Here is a 26,401-nt window from a genome sequence, read left to right as displayed (position 1 = left end):
TCTGTGGGTTGTCTTTTCACTTTCTTGATAAAAATCTTTGCACTACAGAGGATACTAATTTTGATGAAGTCCATTTATTTCTTTTGTTGTGTACCCTTCTGGTGTCATATCTAAGAATCCATTGCCAAATCTGAGGTCATGAAGATTACCTCTATACTTTCTTCTAAGAAGTGAAATAGAAAGTGTAAAGTGTCAGTTCAGCTGAGCACTCAGTGGAGGGAACAGGCATCAGCCCTAGGTCTCCTTGGCTCGTCTCTCTTGTCCTGGAGCTCCTTCCCACAAGCCAAAGCAAGGGCAATCAGGATCCAAGTATTCTCAGTGATGCCATGCCCAGTGTTGAGCCTACATCCCACTATTAGGGGCTGGACAGGAAACGGGCACCTACCTTTTGGCCATACTCACCTGGAACTTAGCCTCAGTGACAAGTCAGTAAAGTAGGAGGAGAAATGCCGGTGGCATCTTGCCCCTCTTGAGAAGATAGACCTACAACTTGGAGTTGGGGGAAAAGGAGCCCTGTGAACTTAGTTTTACTTGTCTTGCTGAGCTAGGAGCGAGGAGTGAGTGAGTGAGTCTTGGCTCAAATACCACAGATTGTCACTTTTCTTACCAAGTTTAGTAGATTTTCTTGAATAAGTATTTCTTCATTTGCTATATGCCCTTAGAACCATTTACAGAGACTGTCACCAGTTTCCCTGGGGAGAAAGCCCATGATGCTCCTCCCACTGTCATGCCAAAAGGGGAACCGTAAGGTTTCTTTTGGGGGTAATAAAAATGTTCTAAAATTAAATATAGTGATGGTTTCCCAACTCTAAATATATGAAAACCATTAAAATTTATACGTTAAACAGGCAAACATTATGGCATTTAAATTATACCTCAGTAATTTTGCTTTAAAAAAAGAATATATGAGGCTTACCAAAAAGTGGCTATGAAGGTGTTGAGAAAGGAAGAGAGGCTAGAGGTCAAGCAGGGCTAGAAGACCTTGGAGGTCACACCCAGATATTGGACAGGCCTCATTATTAGCTTTCTAAACACCAAAGCACCCATCTCAGGTGCTAGAAAGACTACACCTTGGAAGTAGAGACCTCATTGTAGAGAAAGGCCCACTCCAGAGTTACCTGTACAGAGCCTAAAATCCAAGTTCTTACAAGAGCAGTAGGAGACAGAGTTTGGAGCGGTTGAGCCCTTCCAAGTTACAGGGGCTTGGGAAACACTTCATGCTTTCCACACATCCACCCAAAGAAAAGGCAAAATGAAGCTCACACAAGCTTAAGATGATTGGCCAGTAATGGAAGTGCCAACTGAAACAAAAGTCAAATCTTTACGGGAATATAACAATACAGAGTTTCTATAACATGTCTTCAGTAATGTTCAGTGTACAGTGAAAAAATTACTGTACATGCAAAGAAACAGAATAATGTCACTGATAATCAAGATAAAAATCAGTCAATAGAAACCAACTTTGAGATTGCCCAAACATAGTATTTAGTAGATAAAGACTACAAAACAGCTTTTATTACTATGAAGAAAGAGGTAAAGGATAATATATTTAAAGAATTAAAAGCAAATACAATTTTGAGTAAACAGAAACTCAGCAGAAAATTAGAAACTAAAAAAGTAAAATAAAATAGAAATTCTAAAACCGAAAAATGCTAAATTCATTGAATGAGATTGGGGATAAATGAATAATGAATTTGAGACAAATGAATAGGAATTATCCAAACTAAAGAACAGAGAACAAAGGTTAAGAAGCTGAATAGAACCTCATAGCCCAAAAGAGAAGAGAATGAGAATGAGGCAGAAAAGTCCTTCAAAAAGAATGGCTGAACATTTCACAAATTTGATGAAAAACAGTGACTTACAGATACAAGAAGCTCAGTGAACCTTTATATAACCCTGTCTAACCCTAACCTAAAATAGATATAAAAAGAACTACACTATGCACATCAGAGGATAACTGCTGAGAACCAAGAGTAAAGTGCTAATCTTGAAAGCAATCAGAGAAAAATGACACACAACATACAGGATAGCTATGATAAGAATGACTGCTGACTATTTACCAGAAGTTAGTGTGAAAACATGAGTAAAGTACTAAACAAAGTATAAGGCAAGAAGAATAGCTTTGCAAGAAAAGTTTGTAAAACAAGAAATACAAGGTATGACAAAAATAATACAAAGGGCAGAATGGGTAAATAGTATTATATTGTGTAAGCTTTTTGAATATGTGAAATGAGAAGTGAAAATATGAAATGAGAAGTGGGAAAGTGGGAAATCAAAACTATCACATATGAAATGCGATGTGACATAGAAAGTGTGAAGTGTCAGATGTAAAACCAATAAACTTTTGATATATTAAAGACGAACGTTGTTGGTCCTAGATCACCACTAAATAATAAAATAGCTGGGAAGCCACACAAAAAATTAATAGAACAGTAATATTCAATTGACATAAAAGAGTCAAGAAAAGAACAAAGGAACAAAATACAGTAGAGAAAAATGGAAAACATTCAAGCCCAACAAATAACAATATGGTAGATTCAAACTCAATAATACATTAAACATAAGTGAACTAAACACTCCAGTTAAAAGGTAGAGATTATGTCTCAATAAATAAGTCACAACTATATGCCTTTTTCAAGAGATTCATTTTAAATACTAAAACACAAATAAGTTCAAAGTGAAAACATAGAAAAAGATATAGCATGTAAACAGTAAGTATGAGAAAGCTGTCATGGCTAAATTAATATTAGGCAAGAAATTTCAAGACAAAGTATTACATAAAGAAGGACACACTGATAAAAGGGGTAATTTATCAGAAAGATATAATAATTGTAAGTCTATATGTATATAATAAAAGAGCTTCAAAATTCAAGAGGCCAAAATAGTACAGAAATACAGGGAAAAATCCTCAGTTAGAGCTGGAGATTTTAACACCCCTCTGTTTTCTTGCCCTATTCAACTTTTAGAGGCTGCCTACATTTCTTGGTTCATGGTTCCTTTCCATTTTCAAAGTCAGCAATCACATTATTCCAATTTCTGCTTTCCTCCTCACATCTTTTTCTGACTCGAACCTTCTGCCTTATACTTCCACATTTAAGGGCCCTTGTGATTACCTTGGACCCACCTGGATAATCCAGGAAAATCTCCATATTTTATAGTAATCTGATTAGCAACCTTAATTCCCCCTTGCCAGGTAGGATAACATTCACAGGTTTCAGGGATTAGGATGTGGGGATCTTTGTGGGGGAAGGGGACATTATTCTGCCTATCACAATTAAGTTTCACAAAATTTCCTATTTCTTGTCTCTCCAGACCCTCCTAAAGAGAAATTCATGAAAACCAAGATAATACATTTTCCCCTAGTAAACTCTATTAGATTATCTAATATTTTAAATAATGTTACACTATGATCCTGAAAACTTTTTTAAACCCATATAACCCAATTTAAATATCACCTTCATTTATTCAAATTGCTGGCTTTTCCTCTTTAGAGTCCTGCTTGTTAGAGAATGCATAGGAAACAGCATTATTAGAAACTGTTAATGAAGGTTAACACAACCTATGAATATTAACACATTCTATTTTTGAGGACCCCATTTTATACTTAGAAAGTATTGAAAAATGAGGAAGAGAAATATTATGGATGTTTTGGTCACATCAGTCTGTACTGTTCACAACAAACATTTTGCTATTAATGGGCTCATTTTCTTTTATCTTTTATTCTTTTATCTCCCATTCTCTTATTTTCTCTTTATCAACCTCTGCCTCTCTTTATGAATGATGTGAAAATATACCACCATTGACAACGTTCTAAAAAAGTAATTGCCCAGTTTTAACACTCAGACCTGTTTTCAAAAATTACTTGATTCTGGTGTTGGAAAATAGTTGAGCAAGAAATTGCTATAAAGTGATTTGTTTTTAATTAGCTGAACCTAGACATCATTTTTATTAGGAATACTTAGCTGACAGTTGACTACTTATGACTCTATTTCTCATTCCATTGAACAATGAGGCAGAAAGAGATACAGCTGGTTGTCTAAGGTTATTGATGAAATCCCATATGAACTTTGTTCCTGAATTCTTTTATTCTATTTTCTTTCTTTCTTCCTTTGTTTTTACAAGTAGACGATAAAATTGTTTGTTTCTAGTGTGAATAAGCATTTCTGTTAAATATCTATGGTTCTCTTCAGTGACGTATATTTCTTTATGAAAGTGTTCTTGGGAAAGTTATGATTATTTGCCAGTTTATCATATAAGACTTCTTAAACTACTACAGCCTTCGTAGATGGAGCCGTGGTAGAAGTCAATTTATCTCCAATTTTAGCTCAAATTTTCCTTTTAAAATAAAGGAAGCCGGTGACGTCAGCATCATGGCGGTGTGAGCTTTCCCGTGAATTCTTCCCCCACAAAATACAACAAAAGTAACAGCCACAGACCAACAACGGAATCCCAGACAGTCAAAAGCTGGAGCGGAGGGATCCACACTGCCGCACATCTGAGAGCGGAACGTGCTGGGCCCCCGGAGGAAGTGGGGAGAGGTAAGGAGAACTCCGCTCCCTCCCCATCAGATCAGCGATCCGGTCCGCGCGGCTCCCAGAGAGGGGGGAGGGGCGGCCCTCGGCAGGAAACTGTAGCTCTTCGGGCTCTCTCAGCCAGTGGGAAACTCCCGCACAGAGGGCTCAGAGGAGCCACAGGGCTACCATCAACATCTGAGCAACCCAGAGAGCGGATAAAGAGGGGCAAACGAGAAGCCTCCCACGTCAGGGACCCAGAGGGCAAAAGAGAGAGCTCCCCCCTCCCCGCAACCCGGAGTCTGCAGCTCGACCAGATCTAGCGGTCCGAGGCAGACCTGAATAAACTGGACTGGACCCGTGGATCGCAGTGGGGAAAAGAAACAAAACAAAACAAAACAAAACTGCAGATCGCAGCAGAAAAACTGGGGCAGAGCGCAGGGGGCTTAGACCACACAGCCCTTTACCACCACACAGTGGCGGCAGGTGGAAATTGCAACCAGAGACTTCCAGGATGAGGAAAATCAAAACCAACACAGGAACCACAATGCAAAAATATATGAAATCACCAGACCAGAAACAAAATGACAAACACCCAGAAATCAACCCCGAAGACACAGAAATCCATAAACTAAATGACAGAGATTTCAAAATAGCTATCATAAAAACACTCAATGAAATACGAGACAACACAGACAAACAATTAAATGAGATTAGGAGTTTCTTCACAAAAGAGATTGAAATCATAAAGAAAAACCTATCAGGGCTGATGGAGATGAAGAACACAATGGAGGAGATAAAGGAGAATCTGGAATCTTTAAAGAACAGAGCTGACAATATGGAGGAAAGAATTAGTACTTTAGAGGATAGGAATACAGACATACTCCAGATGGAAGAAGAGAGAGAACTAAGACTAAAAAGAAATGAAGAAAGACTCCGAGAAATATGGGACTCTATTAGAAAATGTAACATAAGAATTATAGGTATCCCTGAGGGAGGGGAGAGGGAAAGAGGAACAGAGAGCCTATTCAAGGAAATAATAGCTGAAAATTTCCCAAATCTGGGGAAGGAGCAGGAAATACCAGTAAGCGAAGCCAACAGGACTCCTATATATATTAACAGACAAAGGCCTTCACCACGACACCTAGTGGTAAGGCTAGCCAGGGTCAACGACAAAGAAACAATATTAAGGGCAGCTAGACAAAAACAAAAAATAACGTACAAAGGAACTCCCATCAGGCTCTCAGCGGATTTCTCAACAGAAACTTTTCAGGCTAGAAGAGACTGGAATGATATATTCAAAATACTAAAAGACAAAAACTTTCAGCCAAGAATACTCTATCCAGCAAAAATATCCTTCAAATATGATGGAGAAATAGTAACTCTCCCAGATAAACAAAAGCTAAGGGAGTTCATGGCCACGAGACCGCCACTACAAGAAATACTCAAGAAGGCCCTCAGGCCTGAAAACAAGAAGAGAAAGGGAACACAAAGCTTGGAGTAAGGAGAAAAGTAGGTAGACAAAATCAGAGAAATAGTAGATCTTTACCAGAATAGATTAGCAACCACTTAAATACTAAACTCAAAGATCAAAGGAAGAAATTCACCAAAAATAAATTTAACCTCATCACTGTAAACACACAGCCACAACACAAGATAGAATAAGGTATAACAAGAGCAACTTAGAAGGGGAAGAGGAAAGTGACTGAATTGACTTAGTATAAGGAAATAGGAGGCTATCAGATAATGGACTATCTCATACAGAAGATTTTTCGCCCAAACCTCAAGGTAACCACTAAACAAATAATCAAATTAAAACCACATATGATAAACAAAGAGAAAACTGGAAGAATCATAAGACAGAACAACCAAACTGAATTGGCAATCCAAAACAAATGGGACAAGAAACAAAAGAAATGCAAAAGAACCAGAAAATAAGTGACAAAACAGCAACATTCAACCCTCATATTTCAATAATTACCCTAAATGTAAATGGATTGAACTCTCCAATCAAAAGATACAGAGTGGCAGGATGGATTAAAAAGCAAGACCCAACAATATGCTGCCTTCAGGAAACACATCTTAGCACTAAAGACAAGCACAGGCTCAGAGTGAAAGGATGGAAGACAATACTCCAAGCTAATGGCAAACAAAAGAAAGCAGGTGTTGCCATACTCATATCAGACAAAGTAGACTTCAAGATAAAACAGGTTAAGAAAGACAAAGAAGGGAAATATATAATGATAAAAGGGACACTCCATCAAGAAGACATATCACTTATAAATATATATGCACCCAACATAGGAGCACCAATGTACATAAAACAACTATTAACAAACCTAAAAGGAGAAATCAACAACAACACAATAATAGTAGGGGATCTTAACACCCCACTTACAGCAATGGATAGATCATCCAGACAAAAAGTTAATAAAGAAATATTAGACTTAAATGAAAAACTGGACGAGATGGACCTAGTAGACATATACAGAGCACTCCACCCAAAAACAGCTGACTACACATTCTTCTCAAGCGTGCATGGAACATTCTCTAGGATAGACCATATGTTGGGGAACAAAGCAAGCCTCAATAAATTTAAGAAGATTGAAATCATAACAAGCATCTTTTCAGACCATAACGCTATGAAACTGGAAATGAACCAGGAAAAAAAAACTGGGAAAGTGACAAAAATGTGGAGATTAAACAACATGCTACTGAACAACCAATGGATCATTGATGAAATTAAAGGAGAAATCAAAAACTATCTGGAAACAAACGAAAATGATAACATGCCATATCAAACCATATGGGACGCAGCAAAAGCGGTCCTGAGAGGGAAACTCATAGCGATACAAGCCCACCTTAACAAACAAGAAAAAGCCCTAATAGGCAACCTTAAATTACACCTAACAGAACTAGAAAAAGAAGAACAAACAAAGCCCAAAGCCAGCAGAAGGAGAGAAATAATAAAAATCAGAGCAGAAATAAATGATATTGAGACCAAAAAAACAGTAGAAAGGATTAATGAAACAAAGAGTTGGTTCTTCGAGAAGATAAACAAAATAGACAAACCCTTAGCCAGGCTAATGAAGAAAAAAAGAGAAAAGGCTCAAGTAAATAAAATTAGAAATGAAAGAGGAGAAATTACAACGGATACCATGGAAATACAGAGGATTATAAGAGAATACTATGAGAAATTATATGCCAACAAATTGGACAATCTAGAAGAAATGGATAAATTCTTAGACTTATACAACCTCCCAAAATTGAACCAAGAAGAAATGGAGAATCTGAATAGACCAATCACAAGTAAAGAGATTGAAATAGTAATCAAAAACCTCCCAAAAAATAAAAGTCCAGGACCAGATGGCTTCTCCAGTGAATTTTACCAAACATTCAAAGAAGATTTAATACCCATCCTCCTCAAACTATTCCAAAAAATAGAGGAAGCTGGAACACTTCCTGAATCATTCTATGAGGCCAACATCATCCTGATACCGAAACCAGACAAAGACAATACAAAGAAAGAAAATTACAGGCCAATATCGCTGATGAACATTGATGCAAAAATCCTCAACAAAATATTGGCAAACCGAATACAACAATATATTAAAAAGATCATACACCATGATCAAGTGGGATTTATACCAGAGACGCAGGGATGGTTCAACATCCGCAAATCAATCAACGTGATACATCACATCAACAAAACAAAGAATAAAAACCACATGATCATCTCAATAGACGCAGAGAAGGCATTTGACAAGATACAACATCCATTTATGATAAAAACTCTCAATAAAATGGGAATAGAAGGAAAGTACCTCAACATAATAAAGGCCATATATGACAAACCCACAGCTAACATCATACTCAACGGGGAAAGACTGAAAGCCATTCCTCTGAGAACAGGAACGAGGCAGGGCTGCCCACTCTCACCACTCCTGTTCAACATAGTACTGGAGGTTTTGGCCAGAGCAATTAGGCAAGAAAAAGGAATAAAAGGAATCCAAATAGGTAACGAAGAAGTGAAACTCTCACTATTTGCAGATGACATGATTGTATATATAGAAAACCCTAAAGAATCTGTTGGAAAACTGTTAGAAACAATCAACAACTACAGCAAAGTTGCAGGGTACAAAATCAATCTACAAAAATCAGTTGCATTTCTATATGCTAATAATGAACTAACAGAAAGAGAGCTCAAAAAGATAATACCATTTACAATTGCATCAAAAAGAATAAAATACCTAGGAATAAATCTTACCAAGGAGGTGAAGGACCTATACAATGAGAACTACAAGACATTATTGAGGGAAATCTACGATGACATAAAGAAATGGAAAGATATCCCATGCACGTGGATTGGAAGAATAAACATAGTTAAAATGTCTATATTACCTAAAGCAATCTACAGATTCAATGCAATCCCAATCAGAATCCCAATGACATTCTTCACAGAAATAGAAAAAAGAATACTAAAATTTATATGGGGCAACAAAAGACCCCGAATAGCTAAAGAAATCCTAAAGAAAAAGAACAAAGCAGGAGGCATCACAATTCCTGACTTCAAAACATACTACAAAGCAATAGTAATCAAAACAGCATGGTACTGGTACAAAAACAGACACACAGATCAATGGAACAGAATTGAAAGCCCAGAAATAAAACCACACATATACGGACAGCTAATTTTCGACAAAGGTGCTAAGGACATGCAATGGAGAAAGGAAAGTCTCTTCAATAAATGGTGTTGGGAAAACTGGACATCCACATGCAAAAGAATGAAAGTGGACCATGTGCTATCGCCATTCACAAAAATTAACTCAAAATGGATCAAAGACCTGAAGGTGAGACCTGAAACTATAAAACTCATAGAAGAAAATATAGGCAACACACTATTTGACATTGGGTTTAAAGGAATCTTTTTGGATGACATGCCTACCCAGACTAGGGAAACTAAAGAAAAAATAAACAAGTGGGACTTTATCAGACTAAAGAGCTTTTATAAGACAAATGAAACCAGAATCAAGATGAACAAACAACCAACCAGCTGGGAGAGAATATTTGCAAAACATACATCTGACAAGGGGTTGATCTCCATAATATATAAAGAACTCACACAATTGAACAACAAAAAAACAAACAACCCGATGAAAAAATGGGCAGAGGAAATGAACAGACACTTCTCCAAGGAAGATATACAGATGGCCAATAGGCACATGAAAAGATGCTCAACATCACTAATCATCAGGGAAATGCAAATCAAAACAACACTAAGATACCACCTCACGCCCGTTAGAATGGCTATAATCACCAAGACAAAAAACAACAAATGTTGGAGAGGATGTGGAGAAACAGGAACCCTCATACACAGCTGGTGGGAATGCAAATTGGTGCAGCCTCTATGGAAAACGGTATGGAGATTCCTCAAAGAATTAAAAATAGAGATGCCCTATGATCCAGCCATCCCACTACTGGGAATCTATCCAACGCACCTGAAATCAACAATCCAAAGAGGCTTATGCACCCCTATGTTCATTGCAGCATTATTCACCATAGCCAAGAAGTGGAAGCAACCTAAGTGTCCCTCGACTGACGATTGGATTAAGAAAATGTGGTATATATATACAATGGAATACTACTCAGCCATAAAAAAAGACAAAATCGTCCCATTTGCAACAACATGGATGGGCCTGGAGCGTATTATGTTAAGTGAAATAAGCCAGAAAGAGAAAGACAAACACTGTATGATCTCACTCATATGTGGAATATAAACCAACACATGGACAGAGAAAACTGGACTGTGGTTACCCGGGAAGTGGGGGTGGGGGGTGGGCACAAGGGGTGAAGGGAGTCATATATGGGGTGATGGACAAACAAAAATGTACAACCCAAAATTTCACAATGTTAGAAACCATTAAAATATCAATAAAAATCAAAAAAAAAAAAAAAAAGAAAATTAAAAAAAAAATAAATAAAGGAAGCCATCTTGCTTAATAAACCTATTTATGTTTGTGAGATTTTCTAACACCTGCACTCTGTCAAATATATTTATATAATAATCTCTTTTGTTTTAAATACAAATGAATTATTTGCAGATTTGCATAAAAATTCAAGTAAAGTTAAAAATGAATTGGCCTGGGGCCGGCCCCGTGGCTTAGCAGTTAAGTGCACGCACTCCCCTGCTGGTGGCCCGGGTTCGGATCCCGGGCGAGCACCGACACACCGCATCTCCGGCCATGCTGAGGCCACGTCCCACATACAGCAACTATAAGGATGTGCAGCTATGACATACAACTATCTACTGGGGCTTTGGGGGGAAACATAAATAAATAAAATCTATAAAAAAAAAAAATGAATTGGCCTGATCATCAAAAAGTGATTTGTGGAAATTTTACCTGGATTTCAATGAGCAAAAACAAATTGTAGACTTCTATCATCATCTTTAATTTTAAACATAGGTTGACGAACTCACTAGATATTTAAATTCCTCCCTTACACTGATTGTTACTGAGGATTTACCACGTTGAGTTTCTGTGCTAGCTGCTGGAAATATCTAGATGAACAAGTCGAACTAGAGTAACAGCAGAGCACAGAGAAGGGAAGACTCAGCACAGCCTGGAAATTCAGTTCTCTTCCTTGCTCTTGAATGTGCCTTGAGTAGGCACATTCATGTGCCTACTCAAAATTCCCCCTAAACACATCTTTCCCCAAACTAAGTGCCTCCTCCAGTGTGTTCTATCCCAGAAAACAGCATTAATACTCATCCACTTGCTTAAGTCAGAAACCTGGGGGATCACCTCTGACTCCTTCTCCCTCCCAATATCTCGTCAATTATCACCCCCTGATTCTGTCTTCTAAACAGTCTCCTCATCCCAATGCCAGTTCCACAGGCCAAGCCACTGTCATCCATTGCCTAGACTTCCAAAACAGCCTTCAAACTGGTGTCTCTGCATCCACTCTTACCCCCCCTCCATTGTCCACATACTCACCTCTCAGCATATTCGTTATTGTTTTCATCGTCTGCCTTCCTAACTAGGTTACAAAGTCCATGAGGACCATGGAGGTCTGTACACCATTGTAGCACCAACAGCCTTACATGATACCTGGCTTAAAGTGGTGTGAATTAAATATATGTTAAATAAATAAGTGAAAGTCTTCTTCTATTGAAAGATAAGAGAGCAAACACAAAATAGAGTATGGGGTCTTCCAAGGAAAGAGTGTGCACATAGACCTCTGGAGGCCCAGCAACACAATGTGCTCAGTGAACCACAAGCAGTTCAGCTGTACCAAGTTTTAACATGGAAGGCAAAGAGTACCTCACAGAGGCAGGTAGGATGCAGTCTTGAACTTGAAGCGCAGGCGTTTAACTGAAGGATAATAAGTAGGGAGGCAATAACATGGTCTTATTTGCATTTTAGATAAATAATGACAGCAACAGAGGGAAGATGGGTCTAAAGGTACATTAGTTAGAATGCTTTTACAGTAGTTCCCCTCTTTCCACAGGGGACACGTTCCAAGGCCCCCAGTGGACGCCTGAAACTGCAGATAATACGGAACCCTGTGTATATAACATATTTTTTCTTATACATACATACCTATGATAAAGTTTAATTTATAAATTAGGCATAGTAAGAAATTAACAACAGTAACTTCTCTTTGGCATATCTGAATTGCCAGCATCACTACTCCATTATTATTGAGGCCATTATTAAGTAAAATAAGGGTTACTTGAACACAAACACTGGGATACCAGGACAGTCCATCTGATAACCCAGATGGCTACTAAGTGACTAATGGGCAGGTAGCCTATACAATGTGGATACGCTGAACAAAGGGATGATTCATGTCCCAGGCAGGATGGTACAAGATTTCCCCACAGTACTCAGAATGGTGCACAATTTAAAGCTTGTGAATTATTTCTGGAATTTTTCATTTAATATTTTCTTGCTGCAGTTGACCACGAGTAACTGAAACCACAGAAAGAAAAACCACAGATAAGGGAGGACTACTGTAATTGCAAATAACAGAAATGCAGCTCTAATAAGCTTAAGTAAAAAGGGAGATTTAGGGCTGGCCCAGTGGCATAGCGGTTAAGTGTGCCCACTCTGCTGCTGGTGGCCTGGGTTCGGATCCAGGGCGCACACCGACGCACTGCTTGTCAGGCCATGCTGTTGCAGCATCCCACATAAAGTGGAGGAGGATCGGCACAGATGTTAGCTCAGGGCCAGTCGTCCTCAGCAAAAAGAGGAGGATTGGCATGGATATTAGCTCAGGGCTGATCTTCCTCACAAAAAAAAAGGGAAGATTTATTATTAGGATTTGGAATTTCTCATGGGAATCAAGAACAGGGAATGGTTGGGGTATGAGAGTACCCTGCAATCTAGATTATCCTCTGTTTCTGCTCTTTACCTCAACTTCAAGGATATTACTTTAAGCTACTAACATTCATTTCATCAGGTCATTTATCGGGGAAAGATATTGATAATGCACTTTAACAGTATAAAGAGAATTTGAATGAAAATAACACTCTGGAAAATGAAATTGCCACCAACTAATTGTCCCAAGGAACTCAACGGAGATTTCAGAAGCATTTAACTGTTTCTCCAAATTGCTTTCTTTCTTTTTGTTATGTTAAGAGATGCAATCACCAACCACCCTGAACCAGACCAAGCCTCACCACAAGAGCAACGCCTATGACCTTTGCCTCATTTTTAATGCCAAGATCTCCTCTCTGGGAGGAGCTTAGGCCTTACTATCATAACCTTTAGTGTATGGGGAAGCATGTTTTCCAACTGAGGCTGCATAAGCTAATACCCACCATTCCCTTTTGAATATTCAATCCCCATCTGAAATAAGAGGCCCCTGCTGTCCCCAGCTCCCTCAGGGACAACCACAACTTTAGAAATGCTTCCTTGTGGTCTCCTATTTGCTGCAAAAATTTCTACTTTGTGTGATAACTACTTCTGGTCAAGAGTCTGATTTTAACTGGCCAAGAGGCGAACCCACTTTTGGTTCAGTCACAAAATCACTGGAAGAAGGTCATTTCTACTGGAATACTATAATGGAAGAGTTTCTAAGCAGCCTGCAGCAGCACAAAAATCTTAAAGATACTGCTTTGGTAAAGAGTGTAAGATCTAAGAGTTACCAAAAAAAGAGAATGTGATAGGGAAAGAACTAAAGATGAGTTCTGTCTGTCTCACAATTTTGCCTAGAACTAGCCTTGTTTAGGGGAAACCCTACATTTCTTCTGAAGTCAATGGTGAAATAGAGAAAGAGGAGGGAGACTACTTCAAATCAATTCTTCACAGGCAACACAACTCCTGTAAAATTACACCACTTGAGTATTTAATGAATAATTCTTTTTACAAATCTATTTCTGTAATAAATTCCTGAGTTGCTGTAACAGAGAGTGTCAGAAGATTTGACTTGTCCTTTTTCATCCTTTTCCCCCATCTGACTCACTGGAATAGTCATTGCAACACGAGACTTCATATTTAAGCCAATTATGATTATTTCTTCCCAGTTTTAAAATCGTTGTAAGCAATCAACATTTGAAAGATTAAGGAGAGTTACACAAATAAGACTGAGAAAAGGTTCATATATTCAGCTACTAGCATGTGAGTGCCAGTTTTCAGTTAGAAAAAGATAAACTCAGCCAAGAGAATGCACTTGGCAGCTTGTGTAGAGATTTCTCAAGAGCACACCTAAACGAGATGTTGCAATTCTTGCTACATGTGGTTTATCATTAAACAAAAGTGGCAGATGTTGTTGCAAAAGCAGAGATAAAGTTATGTTTTTAAAAAGTGAAAGAACAGGCTAATCTTAAACTCTGTAGCAAAATTAATGGGAAACAAGTGTATCTTAAATGAACTGATCAGAAGATGACTGAAGCACTGTTAAACAAACTATACAAAAGTGCACATGTTGTATTACCTTAAAAATGGAAACTATAATGTGTTAACAGTTATTCTCTGAGTTCTGGATTTCTCAGTTATTTTTAAACTCTTTGGCACTCGTTTAGAGTTTCTTTATTTTCAAATAATTTACAGTAACACTAAAACACATTTTTTAATTAACTCGCAAAGTAAATTAAGAGTTTAGCCAAAGAAAAGGTTTAGAAAATCTGTAGTAGGCAGGAAGTTGATCTTTGAACAGCATTTGGTTGGTCCTTGAACAGCAAGACTGTCTTCCCATACTGCCTCTAGCAATGTTTACAGTATCTTCTACTCTCCTTTACCATGTGGATTTCCATTGGCCTTACAGAGATATCTCTGCTTTGATCTTGCTTAGTTATCTTCTTCCAACTAACGGGACTCTATTTTCTGAACCTAACACCCAACTATTTTTAATATAGATGGAGGATCTGACTAAAAATGTAACTGCCTAGTGTGGTTTGAGACTTTGATGGAATCTTCCCATGCAGTTAGTCCTTAGCAACTAAATGGATATTGGAATTCTAGATCACTTACCTGTTATGGTACTAAACCCAAGATACAGGGCTGGCTTTAAAATTTTCCACTAACCCAAGACAGAGGGCTGGCTTTAAAATTTTCCACTGAGTTCCAGGCCTCATTAGTTCAAAAGACCTTCTCAGATATCATAAATTTGGTGAGCTAGTGGAGAAAGTGGCAATAACTAGAATAAGAGTAATAGCTAACATTAATGCATGTTACCACGTGTTTGATGTTACGGTAAACCAAGCACATGGATTATCTTAAACTCACAGCAAAGGTACTAAGAGTTACCACCACTTTGCATATGAGAGACACAAGGCTTAGAAAGACAAAATTTCCCGAGATTACACAACCAATAAGAGCTGAGTGGGGATTTGATTCCAGAGCCTGTGTACCCAACCCTTACCTGACCCCGTTTCCTGAAAAGAGAGCTACTGCAAGAATCAGGAGCTGAGCCAATTCCAATGATGGAATGAATGTGACTACCTGTGCCTCTCTGGGCAAGTCACAGAATCTATCTGGGGCTTAGCTCTCTCTTCTGTAAAATGAAGATGTTAGATTCCGCGTTCTGCAAGGCCACTGTGAGCTCTCAGGTTATATTATTCTAAAATATACCAGTTGTACGGTATTAGTAGAAAGAACTTTGAGTGAGCTCAAGATTTACCACCAACTTTCATGATTTGGGACAAGTCACTTAACCTCCTCTGTTACTATTTGCCTTACTAAAAGAGTTATTTTTAATACATATGTCAGTGTTTCAAAAAGTACAACATGGCACAAACATAAAGTACTATCCCATCATCTTCAATAAAATTATTTTATAGCATTGAAATTATGGATTTGAGCAATTGTAATAAGTTGGCTTCTCACTTCTTTTTCTCCCCCTTATGACTTAAAAACATCTAGTCTGCAATATTCTAAGGTAACCCTTACTTGTAGTAGGTTTAAACGAAGAGAGAGAGAGAATCTCTAAGTTGTCCATTTATACATGAGAAGGGTAGAGAACGTCCAGAGACATAACCCTATAAAGGGGGTGGGGCGGATGTGCCCACTAATACATTAAATAAGTTTCAGTAAAAAGCAGTATGGAAAAAACATCTATGTGTACCCTGACTCTTGTGCAGTTTGACTCAGTTAATGATTAAAATCGCCTAGATTTTCCACTATGTTTTCCCCAGGGTGTCTATTTGCTTTGATTGACATTATTTTATCTCTTGTGGGCCTAGGATGATTACCCTAGCTTCAGCGTAAAGATTAATAATTGATTAGTCTGTAGTCGGGAATCTTGGTAAAAGGAAATTGGTTACTTTTGGCTGCCATTTTTTACCGGGTAACCTCCAGGAGACGGGGGGTGCTGAAGGACTTGCCAAAGGAAAATGAAGAAGATCCTGGCTGTCCTGCTTGCTGTAGCATTTGTGCATACTCTAGAGAGAGGTAAGACTTCTATGGTGTGACCATTTACAAGAACTCTTACTAGTCTAATTTTCTGTTACCATTTTAAAAGTTATACAAAAAGGTGAAAAACAGAAGAATTGGTGAATATGTTGGGGAGAGAGGGAAGCAAAGAGAGATTAATCTGAGTTCTAATATGCCATATAGTGTTCAACTGGAATAGCTAAAAAAAAAAAATCAAGATAAGATCTCAGGAAAGAAAGAAATTATATAATTTGTCAATTATCCTTCCCTGCTTTTTTGATAACCAAGATATGGAGAGAATGGTTTGAAGTCAGACATTTTGTAATTGTTAAAATATCATGCAAATGGAGGCTGTGAGCCATCACTGAGCATTTTTTTCAGACTTCAAATATTTATTGCCGTTGAGAGCATAATACACCACATCAATGATGCATGGAGTCAACTGAGAGATTTCGTTGATCTTCTTCAAGGAATCCTGTATGCAATGTTCGAAAATGCACTGTAGTTTCTAAAATATCCCACATAAAATAAGAATTTAATAGTTATAAAAGATGACTATTAAGATAATTGAGCTATGTTTTTCATTAAAATTATTCTTCAAATGGTGTCTTTATCTCTGAGCAAGGTTTAAAAACCTTTTTCAATGGCACAAGCTGAAATTCTATGAAGTATACGACTTTATGGAAAGTTCTCGAGTTGCAAAATTCATAGTCAGTTTCAATTTACTTTTCTGGCTAATTCTTTAATGCTTATAAGGGAATCTGCATTCATCCTGCTTTGAAAAATTAATTTTCATGTAGTGCTGTCAGTTAACAGCCTCACCCAAGTCATCCATTAGTATTCATATTCATAATATATTTAACCAGTGGAATAAAACATGTGGATCCCAGAAATTATCAGTTATTAACCATGGCATGAAGACTCCTGACTTTCTTATTCTTTTTACATTCACTTTTCCTTGATCTTACTTTTGCTATTCCAATTATTTTAAATTTTGTCTTATTCACCCATAGATCCTTAAGTAAGCTATGGATCTTAATGTAATACTACAAAGTCTGAGATACATTAGGGTATAAATAAGTAAAATAAATTATGTCCCTTACAAGCCCTCTCAATAGGTCAAGTCCCAAGAAACACTGAACGTTTACTCCATCACCCAAGGTTTCCCTGGGGCAGATCTGAATCTGAAAAATTTTACTGAAACAGGTTCAAATCACGATGGTCACAACACAGAAGGTCCAGTCATAGCTAGTTCTTGGAATTATATGTGGACGCCATAATGTGGGACACGAGTCACCATTTTGGACTGCTGGCTTAGTAAGTGTAAATTGGCTTCACTTCAAAGAATTACAGTGTCCTTTGGAGAATAACAGTATTCTGCAACCTCTATTTCAACGTCCTTCAGCATTCTCTCAGACTCTGATGAAATGGATGCTAAAAGCCTCAAGTCAGCTCCCTTGAAGGTCTGAACTTCGCAATGAACAAATTACACAGGTGCCATAGAGATATACCCTGAGACATAATGTACGTTTGTAAGTAATAAATGTTCAATACTTGGGCACAGTAGTCCTGACCCATCCTCTGTTCTCTAATACCTGAGCATGACCCAAATACGAAGGCTGCGATTTACCTGGAAGCTAGGTGTGCTATCTCCTGGCAGGAGGTTACAAAGTGTACAGATTAAAGAAGTTAAGAGGAGCCTTGGATGGTGGGGGATTGGTTTGGGTTGCAGTTCTCTCTGCCCATTATAGTTCTAGAGGGCTGAACAACCACCCACAGAATTTATCTAGGACACCTTTCCAAAGTGTATTTCACTCAAGACTCATCTTGGAAAAAAGTTTCTGTGGCCAAACACATTTAAGAATTAAGCCATATATTAGTCCTTCTTGGTTGGTTCACAATCAATGCCTTTTGTTGTCCTAAAGGTCGTGAAAAGTCATACAAGAAGGAAACTTTACTTAACCTAGAGTCTCCCAAACATATAGGCTCTTTCCTACAATAGCTATATCCCATGAAAGTATTCTTTGGAAAACCTCAGGTCTAAAATGGATACTGCTGCAGCTCAACATAAACATCCGCTCTAGTCAAGCCATCCTCTCCTTTCAAATGGCACTGGGGGTTCAGTTCATAAGCCCTTGGGTACATCTTGGAAGAGAACACCTTACCTTTAGCTACCCCATGAGAGGCCGAAAGGCTGTGTTTGCCAATTGCCTCCACTTGGCTTCTTTCCTCAGGACTGAAATGGATATGGCACTCATCTAAAATGCATCTTTGCCTCTTCTCAAGAAACATACAAGAAGGCTGCTGACACAGCTACACAATTACCAAGGAAGTAATGCTATAGGAAATAAACCACTGCAGTTTACAAGGGATGTTGGCAAGAACAGGATATTTATTATAAACATTTTCCTTTTTGCTTTAAGCATTTGATTCTAAGCACATATATTTTTATTAAACATGATCTCAAACACCAAGAAGAAAGTAAATCTCCTTTGGATTGGTGGGTGAGCTGTATTTTTCCTTCTCCCACTTGCCTGTCAAAATAGCCCTAGACAATGTGGGTTACCCCATCTCCCAAACCACCACTGAATCACTTCTTCTCTTTTCTACTAGTTGCCCCTTCATCAGTAGCCATGTTAAAAAATAAATAAATAAATAAGAGGTGTCCTAAGTTTGATTCAGGAACATAGTTGTACAGAAATGCCAGAGAGAAATAATTTAGGATAAATAGACATCCTCTCTATTTTCCCAGATATGTCTTTATATCCTCTCTGCAAAACCTACGTAATGGTTATTGAGGAGGTGACATGGGATTTGAGATCTATAGTGAAAAGAAGACAGCTATGTAAAGACCTAGAAGTGTGTTTCCACCTGAAGGAACTCAGGTGCACAAGTCCTGAGCTGGGAACAAGCATGGCCTGATCCAAGTTCCCAAAGCAGCCAGACTAAAAGCATAACAGAGGCTTCGTCGAGAAGGGAAAGGAGGAAGAGCTGCAGTCAGAGAGGCAGATAACCTCATCATCAAAAGCAATGTTAACCTCCCTGGAAATCAGTAACAATGTCACCCTTCCCTGTTGTAAGGTGCAATGACAGGTATGTACTCACTATCACACGTGTGGTGTAAGGATAAGTATACACGCTTTAAAAGGCCATGAGATTAATCTATATAGGAAGGAGAAGAAGAAATCCTTAAAAGGAATTAATTACCTTCTCCCCAGATATCTATGGTCACTTAACTTCTTTATTCTGCCCAGTGCTCCCCTTGTCTCTCCTACTTTCCCCCAGTTCACTCTGCTTCAGCCACACACTCCCGCACTATGTACTCTGCACCTCGAGGGTTTGCACTAGCTCCTCCCTCCTCTTAGAACACTGATCCCCCTATATCCACATGCTCTCTTCCTCACCTACTTCATGTGTCTGCTCCAAGTTCATGCATAGAGAATGCTTTCCTGACCACCTGACCTCAAAGAGCACCTACAACTCCACTTTTCTCTATCCCTTTATTCTGTATTTTTTTCTTTTTAGCACTCCTCACCTTATCACCAGCTATGGTTTATTACAACAAATGTAAAATGTAGAATGTAAGCTCCATGAAATTGAGGACTATATATTTGTTTCTTGCTGTAGTTCCTTTTAGAATACTACTTGCCATATAGTTAAGTGTTAGATAGATCTGTGTAAAATCACAAAATTAGGATTATTATACCTACCTCATAAGGTAGTTCAAGTATTTAAGGAAAATTAAATGCCAACTAGGACGCATAATAGATATCCTGAAAGGAGTAAACTCTGTAAGTCTTTTGCTATTTTTGTTGTAATTATATATTAAGTTTCCACCGTGAAGCATTAGCACTAGATTTTATGCACTGAATAAAATAGCTAATATTTTATTTATAATGTGCCAGCTTGCTTAAAATCTTTTGGATAAATTTATTTCATCCTTACAACACCATGATGAACTCGGTACTATTATCCCAATTTTACAAATGAGGAAAACTGAGAGAAAGAGGGGTTCAGTAACTTATCCAAGGTAACTGAGCTAGTAAGTGGAAGAATCAGAATTTTACATAAATTCATTGGGTTTATAATGACAATGCTCGCAATCACTGCTTTGTGGCCTCTCATGAGAGAGATACCTGACCTACGATCTTTCACTAATACGAGAATGAGTATAAGAGAGAGAGCCAGTCACTATAACACCAATTTAGGCAGAATTAAGTGAAATTCATGCTGCCTACTATGGTCATCCATAACTGATCCAAAGTCCAGTTCATCCCTATTCCATGAAACTGGTTCTGTCTTCTAACTTCCCTGTTTATTTTCCTGGCACCATCACTTCTGAATCATTTATTTTCAATCCTGTAGAGACTTCTTGGATTTTATTTTATTCATTTTTGTTACCTATATTCAATCATTTCCATATTCTATAAGTTTCAGCCTTGTACAGAGCATTCTACTGCAGAAACCTCCTCAGTATCCCCTTTCTCTCTCTCCTTTACCTCCTGCATGTATCTAGTTCCCAAGGCCTGTGAACACTAGCTTTCATATCTTTTCTGTTTCCATTTCCATACACTGTCTTTGTCTGGGCCCTTGTTCCGCTTTACCTGCCTATTGTAATGGCTTCCTTACCAAATCCCTACCTTCCAGCCCTTCCCCAATCAATTCATATTAAAATACAAACTCTGACATAATGCGGTAAGTGGAGTCCAAAAATGAATTACATAAAAATCAAGATCACTATTGAGAGATTAATGAAATGATGGGGTTGAGCATGTGCAGCTAGATTGTAGGATTCCAGGCATAAGGCCGTCTGATACAAATCCACTCCAATTCTGGTCTCTGTTTGGAGTCACCTGATGATGGGTATGACCTCAGGCTTAAATAGTAATGAGCATATGGTAGGCAGAATGAGGACCCTCCCCAAATGTCCACATCCTAATGCCCAGAAATGTGAATAGGTTAGGTTACCTCACAAAGGGGAATTAAGGTTGCAGAGGGAATAAAGTTTGCTAATCAGTTGACTTTAAAAAAGAAAGATAATGTCGGATTATCTGGGGGGGGCCAATGTAATCACAAAGGGCTTTACAGTAGAAGAGGGAAGCAGAAGAGAGTCAGTCAGAGGAAGATGTGACTAAGGAAAAAAGGCTTAGAGAGATGCAAAGTTGCTGGCTTTGAAGATGGAGGAAGGGGACCTGGAGTCAAGAAATGTAGGCCACCTCTTGAAGCTGGAATAGGCAAGGAAATGGATTCTCGCCTAGAGCCTCCAGGAAGAACACAGCCCTGCCAACACCTTGATTTTAGCCCAGGGAGATCTATGTCAGACTACACATTAGAACTCTCAGGTAGTAAATTCCTGTTGGTTAAGCCACCAAATTTGTGGTAATTTGTTACAATATCGATAGAAATTCAATACAGATTTCTGGGTCTTGTGACAAGCTGGGACTTCCAGAAGGAAAGGAGCATTGAGTCAAGACATCTCACTGTTGATTGACCACCATTTGATTGGCCAGATCCCCATTTCCCTGCTTCCTGGGAGTTTTCTATTTTCACCTTCTCTTCCATTTTCCTCTGACCAGAAATTTAGTCTACCACCTCAGATAAGGACTGGAGTAAGTCACATGACATCCATATCACAAGGGTATATAATGTCTGATAATGTACATTATCACCAGATTTTACTATAAAAAGAGTTGCTAACACTCACTGAGTGTTTACCACATGTTAGGCAGGAAATATGCTAAGCATTTTCATATAGATTAACATATTTCATAGAACAGCCTTATGAAGAAGGTACTATTTATCTTAAATCCCAGATTACTCTTCCTTGAATACAGCTATGAGCTGATCATTCCCCTACAAGAATATATTTCAATAGATACACCATTACCTTAAAAAACAAGAAGTAAAACTTTGGCTATCAAGTCCTTCTGTGTTTACATCCCGTACTTCAGTTTCCTTACTGGACGACTCATTATTCTCCAGATATGACTTGTGACTTGCTAAATTCAGGTATGTCTTTATGTTCTCCTTACCACTTAAAATTTCTCTCCCACAATTTATTCACTCTTGTTAAAATCCTCCCTATCATTCATGGTCCCCTTCGAGTAGTTGCTCCTTTCATGAGGCTTTCTAAAAGCCCTCTTCCATTCTAAAGTTTTGCAATGCTTTGCTTCAATCTCTTCTATGGCAATGATTGCTATTGGCCTTGTATACTTAGCTTTACTATCAGATTTCAGTTCCTTAAGTATTGGTGGCTTTAGAGTTTTCTTTTGCATCGTGCCTTACCGCATTATTTATTCATATATTGCTTTAAAAACTGAGCCCTGCAATGCCTTCTAAGTTTACAAGTCAGGATGCAGAAGATATCACCCTCACTCATCCCAAAGGTGGGAGAGGGAAACTTGCTCCCCTGTCTTCACCCCTGCAAAAGTGTTTGCAGATGACAAGGTGCCCAACCTGTGAAGGGAAAGGGAGGTGGAAAGAGATGCATGGAGGGAGAATGTCTCCTCTGGGACTTGGGCAAGTGTAGCATCCATATAGGCAACCACCCGCAGTGAGCCCAAGAACAATAAACTTGGGTGAGTCTAGGAGGCCACTTTGTCAACAACTGTAGTTTCTAGGCAACTGACTCATTGACCCTATATCTTCTACTGCTTTTGAATTTTCAAAGTCTGAAATGAGGCTCTATTTGTTCCACTGATGGCAACCTAAGAGGTACATTTAATTTTCTCTAGATTAGTTAATCTATATATGTCATGTAGAGCTCTAGGTTTGGTATTAAAAAGATTGAATTTCTTTCCATTGATGCAAACTCAGAAAACTACACACCTGCCCACAAACATCAATATCAATATAAAAACCAGATCAATGCTTTATATAATAATGATTAAAAATGTCAATGGAAATGAGACCAAAAAAAGCCTGAAAAATGAAATGAAAGTATTAATTCAATTACCACTTCTTCATTGACAGTGTTTCTAGGGATGTATCTGTTGTTTTCTTTATCTTCAATAATAGGGGCAGCTTCCTAAACCAGTCCAGCAATGCATAATTTCTCAAGTAAAACCACGACTCTGAAATCAACATGTAGCCTGACTAGTTTGAATAAACACTACAAACCATACTCTTAATAAGTTTTAAAACACATACACCAACAAATATACTGAACTTTTCTGGCACAGATGAGTCCGTCAGTGCAGAACAGAAATAAAAATGCCAGAATAATAAAATTGCAAAAATACAAAATGCCCAACAGAGCTCTGAAAGCTCATGATTCACTAGAACACAATAGGAAAATAGCAACTTAAGACAGTTCCTAGCATCCTGTATAAGTATTTATTCAATTAAATGTTATTTAGGGTCCATCCATTGCTCCTGATATACAAACAGCTTTTCCAGGGGACCAAATTGGTTTTAGAGAAAGATTATAACAACAGTAGTTAAAGCATTCAAAATGCCCTTGTTAGCAAAGTTTGTACCACGACAATGAGTATCTTATTTTCTATCCCCACTAGATTGAAAGTTCCATGAGGGCAAGGATGTGTCTATTCTGCTCTCCGTTGTTTATTAAGTACTGAATCCAAAGCCTGGCACAGACTAAGTCTTCAAAACATGTCTGTTGCATGTCTGAATGAATGTCAGCTGTGTTGGGAGAGGTGAGGTATAGGAAGCAGTAAAGATTTCCCAAAGTAAATCACATTTGTTTTCAAAAGTCCAGAATTAGACATGACTTACCAGAATGTTTCACAACACAGATAGAAATGGGACATGCTATTGCAAAAGGCAAAAATTCTGTTAATGAAATTTGTAAACATTTAGCACTAAGGGCACTTGATGTGAAAATGATTTCACCAGTGTCACTAAGATTATGCCAATATTTACTAGGTCCATATCAAAGTCCAGATTGCCTGCTTTATAACCACATGGCACATTAAAGAACAGAGTATGTCATTTACAATTCATTCAAGATAGGATCTAATTATGTGAATCAAAGTGAGTTCAACTGGTGTGAGAATATTAAGCAGTACTCCATGGAATGAAGAATTAATTTGTAATAATCACCTTGCAAATTAACTTCAATATTTGTTATTTCTTGGAAGATGAGAAAATGATTAACATATTTGCTTAGCTTGTAAGCTACAGATCTTCTCTATGGATAAATAAATGAATTTTTTTTAATCAGAAATATATTTCAAGTAGTTCACTTGAAAGATACATGGTGCAACAGCTTCCTCTACAGGTTATTTTTGTAAGAGTGGTTTTACCCTAATATTTTCAATTCTGAACTTTCTTCATTCCCTCCTTTTGGGCTTCCTCCCTTGCTTCTGTCATGCCCAAGGCTGAATGTTCCAGCAAAAATAGTTTCAAAACCATTTTAAGTCTCATATAGTTGACCTAGTTTCCCATTTTTCTGTCATCATTTTGCATTCTAACTAAAGGAGTATATAACACCCATGGATTCTAATGTATTTCTGTGCAAACACAAGCAATTGATTTAATTAAAGCTGTTTAACAGGGAGTAATCTGTAGTGTCCACTTACACTACATTCACATGCACTCGCACATTCCCGTAACACACGTGAATAAAACCCTTTTTGGTGAAGTGAAAAATCTGAATCTGGAGGGCTAGAAACAAAATATTTCCTTAAATGTTCATCAGAGGTGCTCCATTTGAATATAAGCTCGCTTTGCATGGTTTTGCGTGGTCACAACAAAAGTATCAACAAAAATAACCTCTGCAGTTTCATAGGGAGAGTTTATTAAGCAAAGTTAGCCCTTTTGCATTAAAAAGAAAAAGAAGTTCTTATTAGAGCTATTTTTTTGTGGCTTAAAACACAATAAACTTTGGGAAAAAAGATTCCGTATAATTTCTTACTATTCCTAAAAGAGTTTATTTTATAATCCTTTGGAAGCGATTTTAAAGATCATGAGGATACAGTCTTGTACTAAATTCAGGAATCTTTAATACATATGGCTATTTAAAATCTGTTTGAATATTTCCAGGACAAAACAAACTCATTTCTTCGAAAAGCTGTTCACTTCAGCTATTAATTAGCCACGGCTACAATAAAGTTCTCTCACATTGGACTAAAATCTACCACGAAAATTTTTCCTAGCTCTGCCTTAGGAACAACATAAAACAGCTCTATTGACATCCTTTTGTTACATCTCTTCACTGGAGGAGGACAACTGTACCCTAAATGCTTGCCCTCTATGCCCTAATCTTCAGTCTCACTGAATACAATTAATGATTAACGGAAATTTTCTGCCTTATTTTGACCTTTTGAAACTATGACAGTGTCCAACCTGTAAACTAGTCAATAAATTCCAGAAAATGACTACATGTGAAGGTTTTCAGATATGACAGGTTCGTTGCAAGTGGCTTTTTATATTCCATTGACTGTTAGCTTTATCAATCCTACTGTCGTGTCCTAGTTTCCAAAATAATGTGAGGTTTGAACATGTAAGTTTTTTTCCACCTTCTATGTGATTTTGATGGCATTTGTGTGAATTGGTTTCTTATTACAAAGTGCTGCTTACGAATGTCTTTGTCCCTCAATTCTGACTCTTCTCACCTCAGTAATACACTTTGAGTAGTCCACCTGAAAGACAGACAGTGCAACCTTCATCTGCAGGCAGTTTTCTCCAGTATCAGACATTTTCACCATTAAATCTAACAAATCCTAAAGAGAAACTTTTTAAAAGCGAGAAAAATAAAAAAAACCTCCCCAGCTTTTATCCAACCACCACCACCTCCACTCCAAACCATAAAACAAAAATTTCTACCCTATCTTATGTATATTCACTCTTGGACAGAGCTGAAACTGTTAGAGAGGTGAGGACATTTGCGGGTAAAAGGCGTGACAGCAGTTGCCACCATATCACCCGAGATGGATTTCCCAATATTTAAATCAAGGAGAATAAGTTAAACATTCAAACTACTTACTTCAGAACAGAAACTGGGTCATTTACATACTTCTTACATTTTTTTTTTTTGAAAGATATATCCTAAAG

At 37.8% G+C, this 26,401-nt stretch overlaps 1 protein-coding gene across 1 annotated transcript in view; it reads left to right on the top strand.

Moving 5' to 3' along the window:
* The first annotated feature begins 16,347 nt into the window (after positions 1-16,347).
* GC (GC vitamin D binding protein) overlaps positions 16,348-26,401 on the top strand; it is a 36,109-nt gene continuing 26,055 nt past the window's right edge. The window contains exon 1 of the mRNA XM_058546345.1: positions 16,348-16,405. Coding sequence (XP_058402328.1) covers positions 16,348-16,405 — 58 coding nt within the window. The remainder of the gene's footprint in view (positions 16,406-26,401) is intronic.

The sequence above is a fragment of the Diceros bicornis genome, chromosome 8 (genome assembly GCF_020826845.1).
Source record: "Diceros bicornis minor isolate mBicDic1 chromosome 8, mDicBic1.mat.cur, whole genome shotgun sequence".
Taxonomy (NCBI): domain Eukaryota; kingdom Metazoa; phylum Chordata; class Mammalia; order Perissodactyla; family Rhinocerotidae; genus Diceros; species Diceros bicornis.
The sequence above is the reverse complement of the archived record's forward strand: the minus strand, read 5'-3'. Positions and strand labels throughout refer to the sequence as shown.